Raw genomic sequence first — 14725 nt, 5'->3', positions numbered from 1 at the left:
TATGAGATCCCACTCCCCATACCCTTGGAGAAAACATGATTACAGATGGATGGAGCATTTGCTTTCCAGCCCCCAAAGAAATAACGTGACTGTTGATTTCATGCTATTGAAGCACACAGCACATTTGCAGAATATGCTATCAAAAAGATTGCGTAGCTGGATCTATATAGGCATACCACCTCAGCAGATTAAAGGGGCACTGCCAAGGATGAGGTTAAGAATTGATCTACTTTGACAGAAAATCCCAAAAGGAAGAGTTTTAACCTTTAGGATTCTTTCCATCTATTTGCTTTCTTCAAACTGATTGCTGCTGTCACCAGAAATCAAAACAAAGCAAACAAAATAAAACTCTTCACAACTTATGGTTAAGCAGCAATAAATAAAACATTGTTCAAGACCAGTGCAAGTTTTTCTTATGGTCTTGTGCTAAATTCCTGGTAGCTTTTTTAATGATTTTTTTTTTAGTGGTAGCCATGGATTGGAGAAACCTGAATAAATGGAAAAGATGCAGCAACGTGTCTTGCAACAGCTCTGCATTTTTAGTGTTTACTGTTGATTTGCCAGAAGCCAGACAGAATCTACAAAGTGGGTCATTGGGTTCAGTGTACTGTGATTACTATTTACACAGAATCCAGAGTGTACAGAGCACCCCTTTGGCCATATAAAAGTTCATGCTTCAAAGAGCTTACAGCCTTCAGGGCTAATAATGTTATTGCCAGTAACATCTAAGCTGTATATATTTCAAAGCTGCTGTTGCTGCTTTCATAATCTTATTGCATATCTTGCCCTACCTGATCGTTGCAAGTTCTGGAGTACTGTGATGAGAAAAGGATCTTCAATTTCCATTTAAAACACCAAACCAAAACAAACCATTTTGTCTCTAGACAAGAGCACGAAAATGTGTCCTGAGCACAGCAGAGTAGTTCAAAGGCCAAATAAACAGAAAAAAGAAAGGTGGTTTGTTGTGGGTTTTTTCAGTGCAGTTGGCTAAGAAGATAATGAGGTTTCTAAGATTCCTAATTAGTCATGGGGAGGAAGGATGAGAACAGACGTGCTTGTGCTTGTGAAACTTGGGCCAGTGGATTCCAGTTCTCTCCTCAGGCCATTAGAATTTGTGATTTTTTTACAATAATGCATTTTTGGGGTGTTCTGTGGTCAATGATGTCCTCTTCCTAAGAGTGCGCTCCAAGCCAGTTCTGCGCTTCACGCGACAGTGTGTTCCCTGTTGGGCACAAGGTCCTCTCTCAGGGATTTCTTCCTTTGTCTCCACTCCTTTGCTCATATGTTAATACATGGCCGTAAAGTGATTAAACTCTGTTTTTCCTCATGATATTGAGATCATGGGCAAGCAGCAAGGTACAAGAGCTCTTTTGTGTTGAATGTGTTTGCCCATTGGGAGCAGTCCATCCAAAAATGATCAACACTGCTCAGGCTTCTGATACTGACTGGTGGCAAAAAAAGAAAAATGTACCACGTGAATGAGGTACACGGCAGTATTTATTTCCCAAAAGTAAATTGGCAAGTATCTTAAGTAATGGAACATGTTCACAGAAATTGTGAGTTATTCCTTCAATACCTCTGAAGAGGCAAAAGGTTAAAAAAAATTGCATTATTGGTTGTAAATTCCTTGGCTGTGTTACAAGTGACTGACTGAAGTGATGGGTTTAATTTGGAAGTTGTGGAGCTCAACAGGGTTAATCCTTCCGGCTGCCTTCCCTCTTCTCTCTGGTGCTGGGTCTCACCGTTGTGGAGGACGTGGGTGATTGCTGGGTGATAGAAGAAATACTGCAGGACAGCAGTTTTTGGTCTGGCAGTACAGGCAATTGCACTGTCAAAAATCAGAGGTTTCTTCTAGATCCTCTCGCAAAGCCTTTTTTCCCTCTCCCTTGTCCAAGTGACACTAAATTAGATAAATGTAAAAATATGAATAGCTAAGAGATGCCAAGGCCCAACTCCATTATGGCTGAAAGGGGTCCAGCTTCACTGATTTCAGTGGCAGCACCAGATTTATTCCCATATCAGATGGACTTGTCTGAGATAACTTCTGTTTATCACAGCGATTTTCCACTATGAAAGTGGAAGTAGCTGGAGAAAAATCATCTCTCTGTTTTTAGGCTTTGCTGGGGTGATAATATGGCTAAGATTTTAATGAATTCAGAGGATGCTTTCTTTTGATTTAACCTTCCTTACTTTATTTTATTACGCCATGTACCTTTGGCGTCTGGTGAAGAGCCATTGTAAATGTGAGAACTAAGCAGCTTGTTAGATAACATCTTTTTTTTTCTCTTTAGAAGATTAAACTGAGACTGTTCTGCCTGATGCCAGAATAGATGTAACCAATCCTGTATCCTTTGCATGTAGGTCAGTCAGAGGGACAATCCTGCACTGGATCCCATTATCCATGGGTTGAAGGGCGTCGTACATCACGGTAAGTAGCTGCTTAAAGTTTCTTCTTGCCAGGAAGGGGAGAAGGGCAGGAATATTGTCCTTAAGGGATCAGGTCACCCCTGGAAGGACACGGTGAGCCTGCACATTCCTCATTCACTGATGTTTAAGGGCATCACAGCCATTATTTGATTGGTAAAGATCGGAGTCATTTGTTACCTGAAAATGGGATGGGGTTAACAGTAAACAATTTGTTTCTTTTCAGTCAGTGCTCTAGAATGCGTAAGTTATCAATCAAAACCTACTACAATATATCATTCATATTAGTTCTTTGAAGGCAGCGTTGATGCTTCGCTCCTGCTATTTATCTTCTATTTGCTCTAAAAATACTCCTCTCTGAAGTTTCTATTTGTTTATAAATTATTTGTCTTTCAAATTTAGGGAGCTGATAATGAAACAGAAAATTAACTATCTGTGAAAATTAATTAAACTTTGCAGCAGATGAACATCTTTCTAATGCTGACATAAATACGATCATTCGGCTGTTCTGATGCATATAAACCTATTATCCTTGAACTTATAGCAGGTACTGAAATAAATATTAATATATTTTATACTTTTATAACCAGTTTTTACTTAGGAATTTTCCTGAAACCTTATCACGGGTAATGCATCATTAGCAATGACATCGAGATGCTCCAGTTCCCAAAGTACTCTTGTCAGGTTCTAATATAATGATTTGTAAAGTTTTAATAATCTCATTGTAATTCAAAAGGCATCTGCTGGAATGGTGCTAGGTACTATAATAAATCTCCGTCCCATCTATCGTGCTGTGATAAAACATCTTTGCACCTTTTCCGAGGATTGTCTTTAGACATTAGCTAGTGCTGTAGAGCTTAATAAACATTTTTTTTCTCCTGACTGCAAACCTAAAACTAGTTGACAGTGTTAGATTAAAACAAATAGGATTTGGGATTAATTGCTCTACTTTCAGAGTCATTTAACATTGCAACTGGGAACACCAGTAAATCCAATGAACGTGAAAAATAGGGGTTAAATGATAACATACCATAAAGTCCTTCATTTAGAGAATTTTCCTTAGGTTTTGCTGTTTATAAATTGCAGTGTTCTGCTGTGAAATAAAAACAACACACTGAGCTGAAAAACTGTGTTGTTTTCCACAAAAATAGATGTTATTATCTAGCTCCCACTGGGTAACAAAACAGGCTAGCAAAAATAAAGCGAGGACGGGTTGGGCTGCAAGGATTTTTCAGTGGCTGAGTAATTTGACACTGAAGTCAAGCTGCCATTTACCTGGACCGGGATCTCTTTTTAGCTTTGTTTTCTACCTGCCTTCTATTTCAAGACTCTCTACCCCCTGCAAGCGCAACAGCGTTTTAGCCATCTCATCAGGTTTTTTTCTGCTCCCTCTCTTGCTCCTTGCTGCTGCAGCTGAAATAGCCACAAGTGGATAATCATACCGGTGTCTCCTGAGGGTATTATTCCATTCCCAAAAATAATTGTTTGGGTAGGATGTGACACGGTCCCGAGGTTGTGATTCCCTGGCCACATAATGATTAGTCCGTCTTGGTGCTGCCTACCCGCAGCAAAATCTGGGTGGATAAAAGGCGTTTATTTTTGTTTTGCTCACAATACACAGAAGGCAGCTAGTGTTTCAAGTAAAGGAAATCGCTTGATATATTTCAATAGCTTGTTTCCTTTTCAAAACATTAAGGAAGAAAAAGAGGAAAATCTTGCTTTCCTTCCTGTTTCAAAGGCCTTGATTAAAGGCCTTTTCTAAGGCTCTTTTGGTGGCTAGAGTAAGGGAATTTCCTCCTACAAAGTAGTTGTTCAAAGAAATTGTTCTCTTTAAGTTAAATATTGATGGAACACTTCAGTGAAGAATTCTCGTATCCTATCTCTCTTTTAATGTTATTATATAGAAAAATAGTAAAGATGTGCGAGCTTTTATTCCAGACACTCTCATTTCTTTTCTTGTTGTAATTTACTTACATCTTATGTGAACACATTTTTATGAATTTATCTGAAAAGGTTCTTCCTGCCTTCCATTTGGCTGCATTCGACTGGGACCCTAAGGCAACACGGACTTTTTGGCTGAAATACAGTGGAAAACTCTTGTGGTTTTTGGATGGAGTGGTTGGGTCAAGCAGGGATCCAACAAAAGGAGCTGGAGAAAGGCAAAATTGAAACCTTACGTTTCTTTGCATTTTATAATGTTTCCATGTCCATGTTGTTTTTAGGTGGTCATCACAATACAGAGGCACATGCCTATAGTGTAGAAATCAAGAATACATATGAACGTTGAGATAACTACCTTGCTTTTAAATTAGACCATGTTCGTATATCCTCTGCCGGCTGGAGAGATTACCGGCCCCTCAGCTTTCCTCTTCCCATGTGCCTCATCTCAGCACGCCTATTTAAGTAAGATTTCCTTGGTTTTCCGTATCCCTCTCCCTCCAACCGGCAGAGCATCCTTCCCGAGTTGTGCTGGACAGTCACTCCTTCCTCGCAGCCGTTCAGTTTTCAAAGAGGAAATTACACACCCACACAAACACTCATCCTCATGTCTTCATCTGCCTGTGGTGGTACTAGAAAGCCTGGTCCTATACGGGGACTGCACTCTGCACCACGCTCTATTGGGCACCCACGCTGGCCTGTCCCCATGATGATGACAGATCCAATGACCCTCACTTAGATGTAGGGATGGTACTGATGAGCAGTGAGCTGGTTTTTCATTTTTCTTGCATAGCTTTTCATTTTTTCTGTGAAGTTCTTGTATTCTTACAGTGCCCTTCCAGGGGTAAGTGAACAATTTAAGTGTCAGAAGGACTTTCTGTGGAAGTGAAAGCAATTTTTACTTGAGATTTCGTCAGGGATTTGAATTACTTACTAATTTGATGGAACATAAATAATTGTGCCCTTCACAGTGTCACCAGCTTAGTAACGATGATGGAGAAACGCACGCATAAAAATCAATACAGGCTTAGTCACTACTCAGAGTTCACTTTGTTTCCTCATCTCCAGGCATAATTTTGTAGAATCTTAATGCCACATTAAGCTCAATTTTACATGAGCAACCATATAAAGTTTCTTAGCTGGAAGGAAAACCATTGATGTACCAAACAGCCCAACAATGTTTGGATCAATGATAATGCTTTCGGGTTTGCCCCACATCTTCCTGCCGAACAGTACGTTCCCATCACGTCAGTGCTCCCCAACTCCCGCATCCACCCTCGCAGAGCATTGTAAAGGCACACGAACGCCGAGGAGGCTCTTTTCAGAGCTGTCAGATGCCTGTTGCTGATCTTAAAATTGCTTTCGGTTTTGTGCTCTGCCAAGGATTTGTCACACCTCCCGCCAGCGAGGTGCCTGCTATTCTCACTCCTGCTTTCCCTGCCGCAAAGCGCACGGCAAGTGCGCGTCTGCCGCGGAGCCCGCCAGGGACTGACAGCTGGGAGCGTGCAGCCCGCTCTCTGCAGAAGGGATGGAGTATAGCCAGGCCTGATATGAATTTTCTGATGCTGCCTTGCTGGTGTTTTTCAGCTCTGACCACTGGGGGTCTTGTTTAGCTCCTCTTTAAATGCTCTTCTCATCATGAAAGTTGACGGGAAAGGTCTCCAGCAATGCTGGTGCTGGTGGGATGATGCACATCCTTAGCTGAAGTTGGATCATTAGGTAAAGTAATAAAGTCACTAGTGCCTGGCTGTACTTGCACCACACGTGACCCAATCATGGTGCTGCAAATCAGACCTTTCCGCCAAGCACATCAGTTTTGCTTGGGTGGGTGCCCTGCCCTGAGCCCCTCTCTGCTCCTTGTCCTTCCTCGTCATGCTGAGGAGCACGGAGCAGGACAGAGCTGCTCTTGTGCAAGGGCTGAGGCAGCTCCTGAGGCCTCAGAGAGAATGATTGTGCCCTTGTGGGAATAGGGGAACGTGAAATACCAGGTTATGTCTTATACAGTTGATTTGCATTAAAATGGCCACTAAAGCTTTTGTCTGCCACATGCTTCGGCAAGATCTCAGAGGAGCACCTAGCAGGATGGAGCTATTGCACTGAAACATTGCTTTTTCCCACCTCTGCTGTCTTTGACTTGCCCTTTTTAGTACCATTTTGTACGTAAGCCTCTTAGAGATGCCTTTTCCTTGTTCTTACCGGCTGCCTGAAAGGCATTAAAATGAGTCTACTTCCCCGATGTCGGTCCTGAGGGCAGCGCCCGGTGCTGGAGGCTGCACAGCGTTTGCTCTCTCCCAGCCTGGTCAGGGGTGCTCTGCGCAGTCCTGCTTTACCATGCAGGCAAATGGTTGTCAGAGGCAGCAGCAGTCCACACTCCCCCAGGCCCCTGGGAAATCTTTCACAGTGATGGAAACCATGTTTTGTTGCTCTGTCCTGTTCTCTGTGTCTGTCACCAAGAATCTACATGGATCAGCAGAATATTATTAGCAGAGCACAAATAAATTACCACAGCAGAAAAGCCTCTATTAACGTCACAAAAATGGGGCTCTTATTCCCTTCCTTGTCAAAAGTGAGCACTGAAAATCAAAGTGCAGCCAGATCAAAAGCTTAGGTACAAAGTGAATCGATGGCATCTGTTGCTTGTTTGCGAATGTGGGGTGGAGTGAGAGGAAGAGAGGAACCTTTGTTTATTTAAAAGGGAGTTTGGAAAAAAATCTTGCTTTTTTTCTTCTGCCTTTGTATTATTAAAATGCCATAACTTAAGCTCAGCATGGAGCAGAGTGTGATCTTGTGTCTCCCTCGAGATGGGCGAGAGGTGTTCAGGCGAGTTGGTGGTGAGCACTAAAGTTTCAGGGGCTGCCGGGGAGACTGTACCAAAATACAGTGGAAAGAGAATTGCTTTAATAATGAAAAAGGATAGAGAATAAATATGTTGCACATCTCTCCAGTTGTCCTAGGCAAAAAGGCAGGGAATAACCTGTTAAAATAAATCAGCACTAAAAAGGAAGCAATCCAGACGGTGTTAGTTACCCTGTGGATCTATCACACCAGAAGGCATAATAACAAGAAAACACCATTAGCAACATGACAGGTTTTTTCTTTTGTTTTTAACTTTAACCATAACACCACCTGACAAGCTGTTTGCTTTCTGCACCAAATATCCAGGGGTTGTAGAGAAGAAAGGCAGGGGAGAGGGGTGAGGGTGAGATGTGATACCATGGGACCTAGTCTTTTAAAGCAAAACTTTGAAGAAAGCAGCAGCCCAATTTGGAACAAGGAAGGCCATCAAAGGGAGAGCAGCACGATGTGTTAAACTGAGAAGGAAATGTGGAGGAGCATTTCTTTTTCCTCGGGGATGATCTGGATATATTCTTTTGTTTTCTGATCTGTTCTTGTGTTCACAGTGAGAGTAGCCGTGTGAAAGGGGCCAGGACACGATTGCTGTGGAGCAAAGGAGAGGAGGAGGGAAGTGGGAAATGAAGATGAGAGCAGAGGTGATAAGTTCACACCTTTATATAGGGCAGCTCTGTGCATAGCTGCAGGGGTCTGTATCATTTAAAAGAACAAATGATGGAAGTGTTGGAAAACTCTGGTCCTTCACCTGTCTGCTCTGCGGAAAGCAGTGCTGGTCACGGCTGAGTAAAGACCAGCGAGCTGACACAGAATTAATATATTGCACAGAAAAACTAATTAAAACTAACAAAAAGAAGATTGCAGTTGTTAAAAGTTAAGAATTAAGGTTGATGGTGAATGTGAACAACACACTTGCAGGGGGAAGCAGCTGGGTGCTTTGCTGGTGGGTTTTGAGAACATCTGCTGAGAAGAGAGGGGTGGTGAAGTCTGAGAACATGCGGTTTTACTCTGGCTCTGCTGGAGCAGACGAGAACAGCCCATGCTGCTCTGGCCACTTCTGCCTCACTTCAGCCTACCTCTGCCAGCGTCCAGCTTGCTCCAGGGATCCTCTTCTCTAAACTCCTCGTCACCGCATGTTCCCAGTTTCTTCTTCCTCCTACCGCTGGTGTCCATTCTGTATTTCTTAGTTTCTGTGTCCTTCCAGCCTTGTCTCCACATGCACCTCTGCCTCCAGTTAGGTTTTGCAAAACCTGGAGAAGTCTCATCCCAGTCCAGAATGGCAACAGCCGCTCTGCCAAGCTCTGCATCAGCAGTTCTTAAGCATTAAAGGCTCAGAATTATTTTTTACTGCTTTAAAGAGTTAAGACCTCTCCTCCCCAGCTAAACCTTTTCCTCCTAAGCTCTTTTAAGAGAGGGAGTGAGAAAAATTAAACCTGAGACCAACACCTGGCATGGAAATGTTTAACTTCCTTTTTTTTTTTTTTTGCATGGGAGACTTGCCTTCTTTTCTTTCCTCCTGTTTTTTGTACCACTCACTGGTTGTCTCAGATTAAATTAGTCTGCAGGACTGTGTTATTATCTCATTCCCTTCCTCCCCGCCATGCTGTGCTGTCTGCGTCCTTACAGTTCCTTACATTGTTCAGCAGAGGCTCTGGTTTTTAAAAAAACTAAATAAAAGTGAGAAAACTAATTGCACAATAAATGACAAGAATTACCCTGAGTACAGAGGACTGTCAGAAACGGCTCATCATGCGGGATTTACACAGCAAGTACTCATCTGCTGATCTTTTCAGTTAAAGTAACATACAATATATGTAATCTCATCTTCAAAATCACCACCGTGAGTCTGGTCCCTGGCTTTGGTGTGCAGCCTGCTTTATCTGGGAAGTTCTGGCTCAGTGGGTGTGCGGCATGGTGTCCTTTTGATTATTTTTGTGTTTGCTTTTTAAATGTTTGAATGCAGAAGCTTTAGAATGACTTGGCTCATTGTAAAAATGAAATTGGCAGTAACATGGTTTAACAAATTTGGGAGACTTTCAAAGCTCTTCATATTGGTATTGCAGATTTCAGTTATTCAAAGTGTAGCTGGGTAACGTTTCCACCTATCAGGCATTGCACATACGTTAATTTTGGAAATAAGCTCATTTTAAGATACTGTTTTCAATGCAGCCAAGTTCCTGTTTTCTTAGAGAAAAGCATGATGAAAGTCCCAAAGCATTCCATGAGATATAAATGGACTTGGCATATAGTTATTTTCTTGTGATCTCCAATCCAAGTTCCTGTTAGATTTAAAAAGGGTTTTGATCACAGATAGTTGTGTGCTGTTTACCTGCATATCTCAAGAAGCCTCTTACTCTACAGTGATTTGGTTAAAATTCAGGTCTATCTTTATCCAGCATTTTACAGAATATATTTTTAGCAAGTCAGTCCTTGAACTCAAAATGTTCAACCGATGGCTCTTGCAATATAATATTTGTTGGCATCAGCTTGTGAAATCCGCAGTAGTTGGTGGAGACCCACTACTGGTATCTGTTTTAAGATCTGATTTTTTCCCTCTGCTTGGAAAACTACTGTGCTCAATTCAGTATTGGTTCACATCTAGTGGTGATGCCTTGACAAATAAAGAGTGTAAATAGGTCAGCTTCTTAAAGCATGCCTGCAATTGCTCTGCCTTTGGGCTGGGTTGTACCAAAAATGGCCCTTGGTCCCATGCAAAATAGTGGGGAGATTTACCAGCCCAAACAAAGAATATACTGGGCGTTGCTTTTCACATTGCTGTTATGGGAGGAAAACACAAATATTGTATCAGAAGGTCAAATATATTACCAGCTGGCTCTGTTAATCCTTTTTTGAGAATGTAAGAGTTAAAATAGAATATTGTCCTTTTATGCTGTGGAACACTCAGTAGTTTAAATGTCAAATTCATTGTCTTAATTGTCAACAATGAATCTGTGGTACTTGCTAATTTTTCCTTTGGAAATATTAGAGTGAACACTTTTTTACAAGCCTTGGTGCTGTAAACAAAGAATCGCTGTTTGTTAACTGTCGATAAAATTGGCTGCACTGCATTAGTGGGGCATTTCAGTGGATGTTTTGGGCGCTGCTCTTTTCTGCATTGCCTGGGAGTGGTGGCCACAGCAGCTCTGTGGGTGCTTTCCCAGAGGAATGCTCTCTAGTTCGAGGGCCTGTCGTTAGGGTCACGATCTCTGGGGCTCCGATTTCCTGGTGGCTTATTTTTCTGCTTGGGTGCCCGTCTGCATTGGGGTGCTGAGATGGGAGTAGGACAAGGAGCAGCAGAAGAGACCGCTTTGGTGTGGGGCTCTGTTTTATGCGTAAGAACGAGTAGGTGGCTCACGGATCGGTTTTGCAGCATCGATTGCAGTGGATCACAGGTATTTGCAGGTGAACGCATGTTTTCGCTGGTGTGTTTTTGTCTGCCAGTTATTTCCTAGTACCTGTCAGCAAATGGTGTCCTGTAGATCATGTAGCTCCCAGCCTTGTCCGTTTTCGCCCTCCTAGACACTCCTCACCCTGCTCAGTCCGTTCTCAGCCTTCTGGGCACGACTCGTGCCTGTCCCAAGCACTGCAAATGGGAAATAGGAGCTGGTCATAAAAGACAGTGAAGAAAGTTTTGGTATTATTTCCAACCTTGGTCTTTCCCAATTAGTAGGAATTATATATGTATATGCATATGTGTGTATGTATATGTATATAAAATATTTCTACCATATTCAGTGAATGCTGTTGCTTAGCTTGCAAATTATTCTTACAGTTTTACCAACAACAATAACCGATTTAAGGTTGAAATTTTAAAAGTGACATCAACTTCAAAATCCCATTTTCAAAACTGTCTCAAGCTCTCAGGAACATAACATCATGGCATTTACTGTTTCTGTACGCTCTTGAAGGATATGGGAGGTAGACTCCTGAATTTCTAAGTCCCTTTTTCTTTAAGCTTCACGTAAAGATCTGTTTGTGACTCTGGTTTCTAAAACTCTGCACCATGCATCTAGATAGAATTGATACAAATGAATGCTCTGTTTTCAAAACTGTTATGTTATTAAAGCATAATCAATTGATTATCGTCTATTTTAGTAGTCATTTTAATCCAATTATATGTATTTTTTTATTTTAATCTTTGAAATTCATTAATGAAAACTTACAGCGTTGCTTGTAGCCATGAAAAATGAGATCGAGTACACCCTGCCCTATTTAAACTGTGTATTAGCAAAGCTACTTTTTCCTCAAGAAATAGTCTTTTTCACAGCTGACTGTGACTTTCCAAATGCTTAGGAAAAAACCCTCCCTAATTGATAACAAAAATTTAATCATAGTCGGATACTTCCAGTTTGCATTCAAATAAGATATTTCTCTGTCTAAATAAGCTTCCCTTGGTTGATTATTCATATTGTAGTTCAAAATGTTTAAAAATGAAAGACAGAGTTGGATGAAATGTAGACTACTTAATACAGTGTGTATTTAATATAAAAGTCATGCATTATTCATTTTTGCAATTTGAATAACTTTGAATTTAGCATCCCTGTTCTTCATCTTTTCCTTTGATGAACAATTAATTATTAAAATATAATATTGTCAGCATATGGCACAAAAATCCTTGAAAGTGTAAAATGAGCTTCATTCTCCTTCCATCCTTTGATACACGGATACTCCATATTCTCAGTTTCTCACAGAATGTTTATCCAGCATCTTAAGTGATTCCATCATTCTAAATAAAGGGTTGTAACAGTTTAAAATAGTTAAATTGTTAATTTTAACTGAAACATTTTTTCTTAAATACGAGAGGAAAGCTCTTTTCAAAGCGTGCCTCCACCTCCCCTCTATTTCATATCTAGTCATTGGCTGTTAACCCAAAGAGGATGTTTGCATGTTCAAATACTCTTTCAGATTCGTAGCAGTCCACTGTGTGCTCAACTTCCAAGAGACAGTTTCTTAAATAGAAAACCCATGTCATTTCGCTGTGAAGATGTATGTGTGCTGCATTTGGAAATCACATCCTGTGACTGAGTTTGCAGTTTTTCTAACCAATTTTTCCTGCATAAAAATAAGCCAATCAAATTAAATATGACCTTTTGCTGTGATTATGACTTCTTGATTAGAATCTCTTTGAACTTTGGCCAATCATATATATTTTACTATTTATTATCTAAGCACACTTTTTTCCCCGAGGTATGCTATGAAGAGGAAAAAATGTGTTTTATTATTTGTTTGTTTCCTTTTTGGGGGTGCAGAAGTGGTTGATATCTGCTTGGATTAAAAGGAAAGAAATTGTTAATGAAGAGATTGCAGTATTCTGTTACAATGTATACTTTGACTTTAATAGAATTACTCATATTTTGGAACGCTAAATGCTATGAAAATGTTGCACACCTGTTGATATTGTGCAGAAGAATAGAAGATGTCTGAAGTGCATCATGTATTTGCACCTTGCCACAGCAGTGGAGGAAAAAAATCCCCTGATTATCAGACTGCTGCTCAGAGGTGTAGGCAACTCTTGATTTGATCAAGATTTCTAGAAGACTGTGGGATGCTGTGGAAGTGAATTCTGCAGACTTCATCCTTTTCCTTTTCCTTCTGACTTCGGAAGGTGTGTGTGTCAATCCCCAGCCTACCTGCCTCTCCGCTCTGCTACGGGGGCAGCGGGCTTGCCTAGCAGCTCTGGTGAGAGAGAGTTCCTGCTACCCAAATGCGGACTCTTGTTTGAGGCACGAAGAATATAGAAAGTGAGGAATAGAGATGTATGGGAGAGCCTCGCGTGTCAGCATGCCCTGAGGCAGTGAATACCTTTGCACAGGCTGAGGGAGCTTTGGCCTGTGAGTCAACATAAATTGCAGAGGATAAATGCTCAGGGATGGCAGGGAAATTGTCTTGCCTGCAGCTGTTCCCTCCTTTCATTTATTTATTTTTCTTCACAGTGTTAAATATTACCAACTTGTCACTGTTACTTGAAGCTAAATGCTTTCAGTGCTTGGGTTTGCATTTCAGGCTGTCCAAGGACCTTATCAGAGGAAAGAGTTTGTCCCCAGACTCTGTTGGACCCAGCTACAATTAACTGTTGGACCCTGGAACGAGTTTCTTGGATTAGGGAGAAGAGGCAGTGGTTCTACCTCTGAAACACGGTACTGGTGCTGTGCTGACAGCACCCAGCAGCACCCCCGGCAACGTCTGCATGCCTGGGTGCAGGCAGTCCCGAACGAGCACTGCCTGGACGCTGCTTTGAGCACCGCGTTGAGCTGGAGCTCAGCTTCAGAGGTGCCCTGTTGCCCTGCAGCCCTGCTCTTCAGCTCGGCCCCCCAGCAGCTCCCAGAGAGGTTTGGCTGGGCAGCGTGGCTCTGCCTCCTCCATCTCAGCAACCTGCGGAGGGATTGACCCCCCTCCTGCATCCCTTTCCCCCGCTGGTGGGGATGGGACGGATACGCTACCCGATGCTCTTCAGTTGGGCAGCAGCAAGCGGGACCACCAGGGCCCGACTGGCTCCTCGCTGGGTCTTGGCGAACCCTCACTGCCATCAAGCTGAAGAGCCATTTACTGAGTGCTGAAACCACTGAATACGGTGTTATTTCTATGCTAACATAAAGCAGTGGGATAACAAGGGCATTTCACACCTGCACGCCTTCTAAATAGGAGCATGCGTGTTCGGTATAGGTTTGACTAGCATTTTGGCTGCTCTTTTAATAATCAACACATCAACTCTTACAGAGCCTCCCTGATAGGGTGTTTTTAATCTTTCATTTTATATATATATATAATATATACATATGATAAAATATGTTGTTGCCATTACACCTTGTTAGGCTGCCTATCAATGTGATGTCTGTTTTAAAGACACGTGAAAAAAAGTGTAATTCTGCTTGTCAATCTTCCCCGCAGAGAAGGAGACCTTTCTGGATCCCTTTGTGCTGAGGGACCTTCTGCCAACATCGCTGGGGAGTTTCTACCGCTACGCAGGTTCTCTGACTACTCCTCCGTGTAGCGAGATCGTGGAGTGGATCGTTTTTCGGAAGCCTGTTCCCATTTCTTACCATCAGGTGTGTTTATTTTGTTAGTGAAGTCCATCTCTTTAAGACAGTGTTTTCAAAACCTGCCATTTTAATTTTGAGAACAAAAATGTTTCTGTTGACAAAAAAGGAAGTGTCGGTGATTTTTTTTTTTCTCTTAAGTAATATTGTTTCTGAACATGAGCCATCAGTCTTAAGAAGACAGTACAACATGAAACCCAGTTTCCTTTCAGTGATTTATTTGGTATTGTTTTTGTTAAGATTAAATTAAGCTATGGTGTAAATATTTACATGGAGTTCCTTTTTATTCTTTTTAATTGAAACTTTCTTTTCAAAGTAAAGTGAGTGATTTCAGTTCTGCTCAGATTTAGTAATTTGAACTAATTACATTAGAAAAGACATCCTTCCATTAATTCTCCATGCTTAACTGTTTTTATAACACAGTAAAGCTACCATTATGTGCTTAGAGAGCTGGTGCACAAATCTTTAAAATTAGC

The 14725-nt window shown here is 41.6% G+C and overlaps 1 protein-coding gene across 1 annotated transcript in view; it reads left to right on the top strand.

Annotated features, from left to right (window-relative positions):
- Positions 1-14725, top strand: part of PTPRG (protein tyrosine phosphatase receptor type G) — a 417185-nt gene that overhangs the window by 295152 nt on the left and 107308 nt on the right. Inside the window, exons 7-8 of the mRNA XM_072876458.1 lie at positions 2362-2428; positions 14101-14258. Coding sequence (XP_072732559.1) covers positions 2362-2428; positions 14101-14258 — 225 coding nt within the window. The remainder of the gene's footprint in view (positions 1-2361; positions 2429-14100; positions 14259-14725) is intronic.

This window comes from Ciconia boyciana, chromosome 11 (assembly GCF_034638445.1).
Source record: "Ciconia boyciana chromosome 11, ASM3463844v1, whole genome shotgun sequence".
NCBI classification, from domain to species: Eukaryota; Metazoa; Chordata; class Aves; order Ciconiiformes; family Ciconiidae; genus Ciconia; species Ciconia boyciana.
Note: the sequence above shows the minus strand (reverse complement) of the source record. Positions and strands in the feature narration are given on the sequence as shown.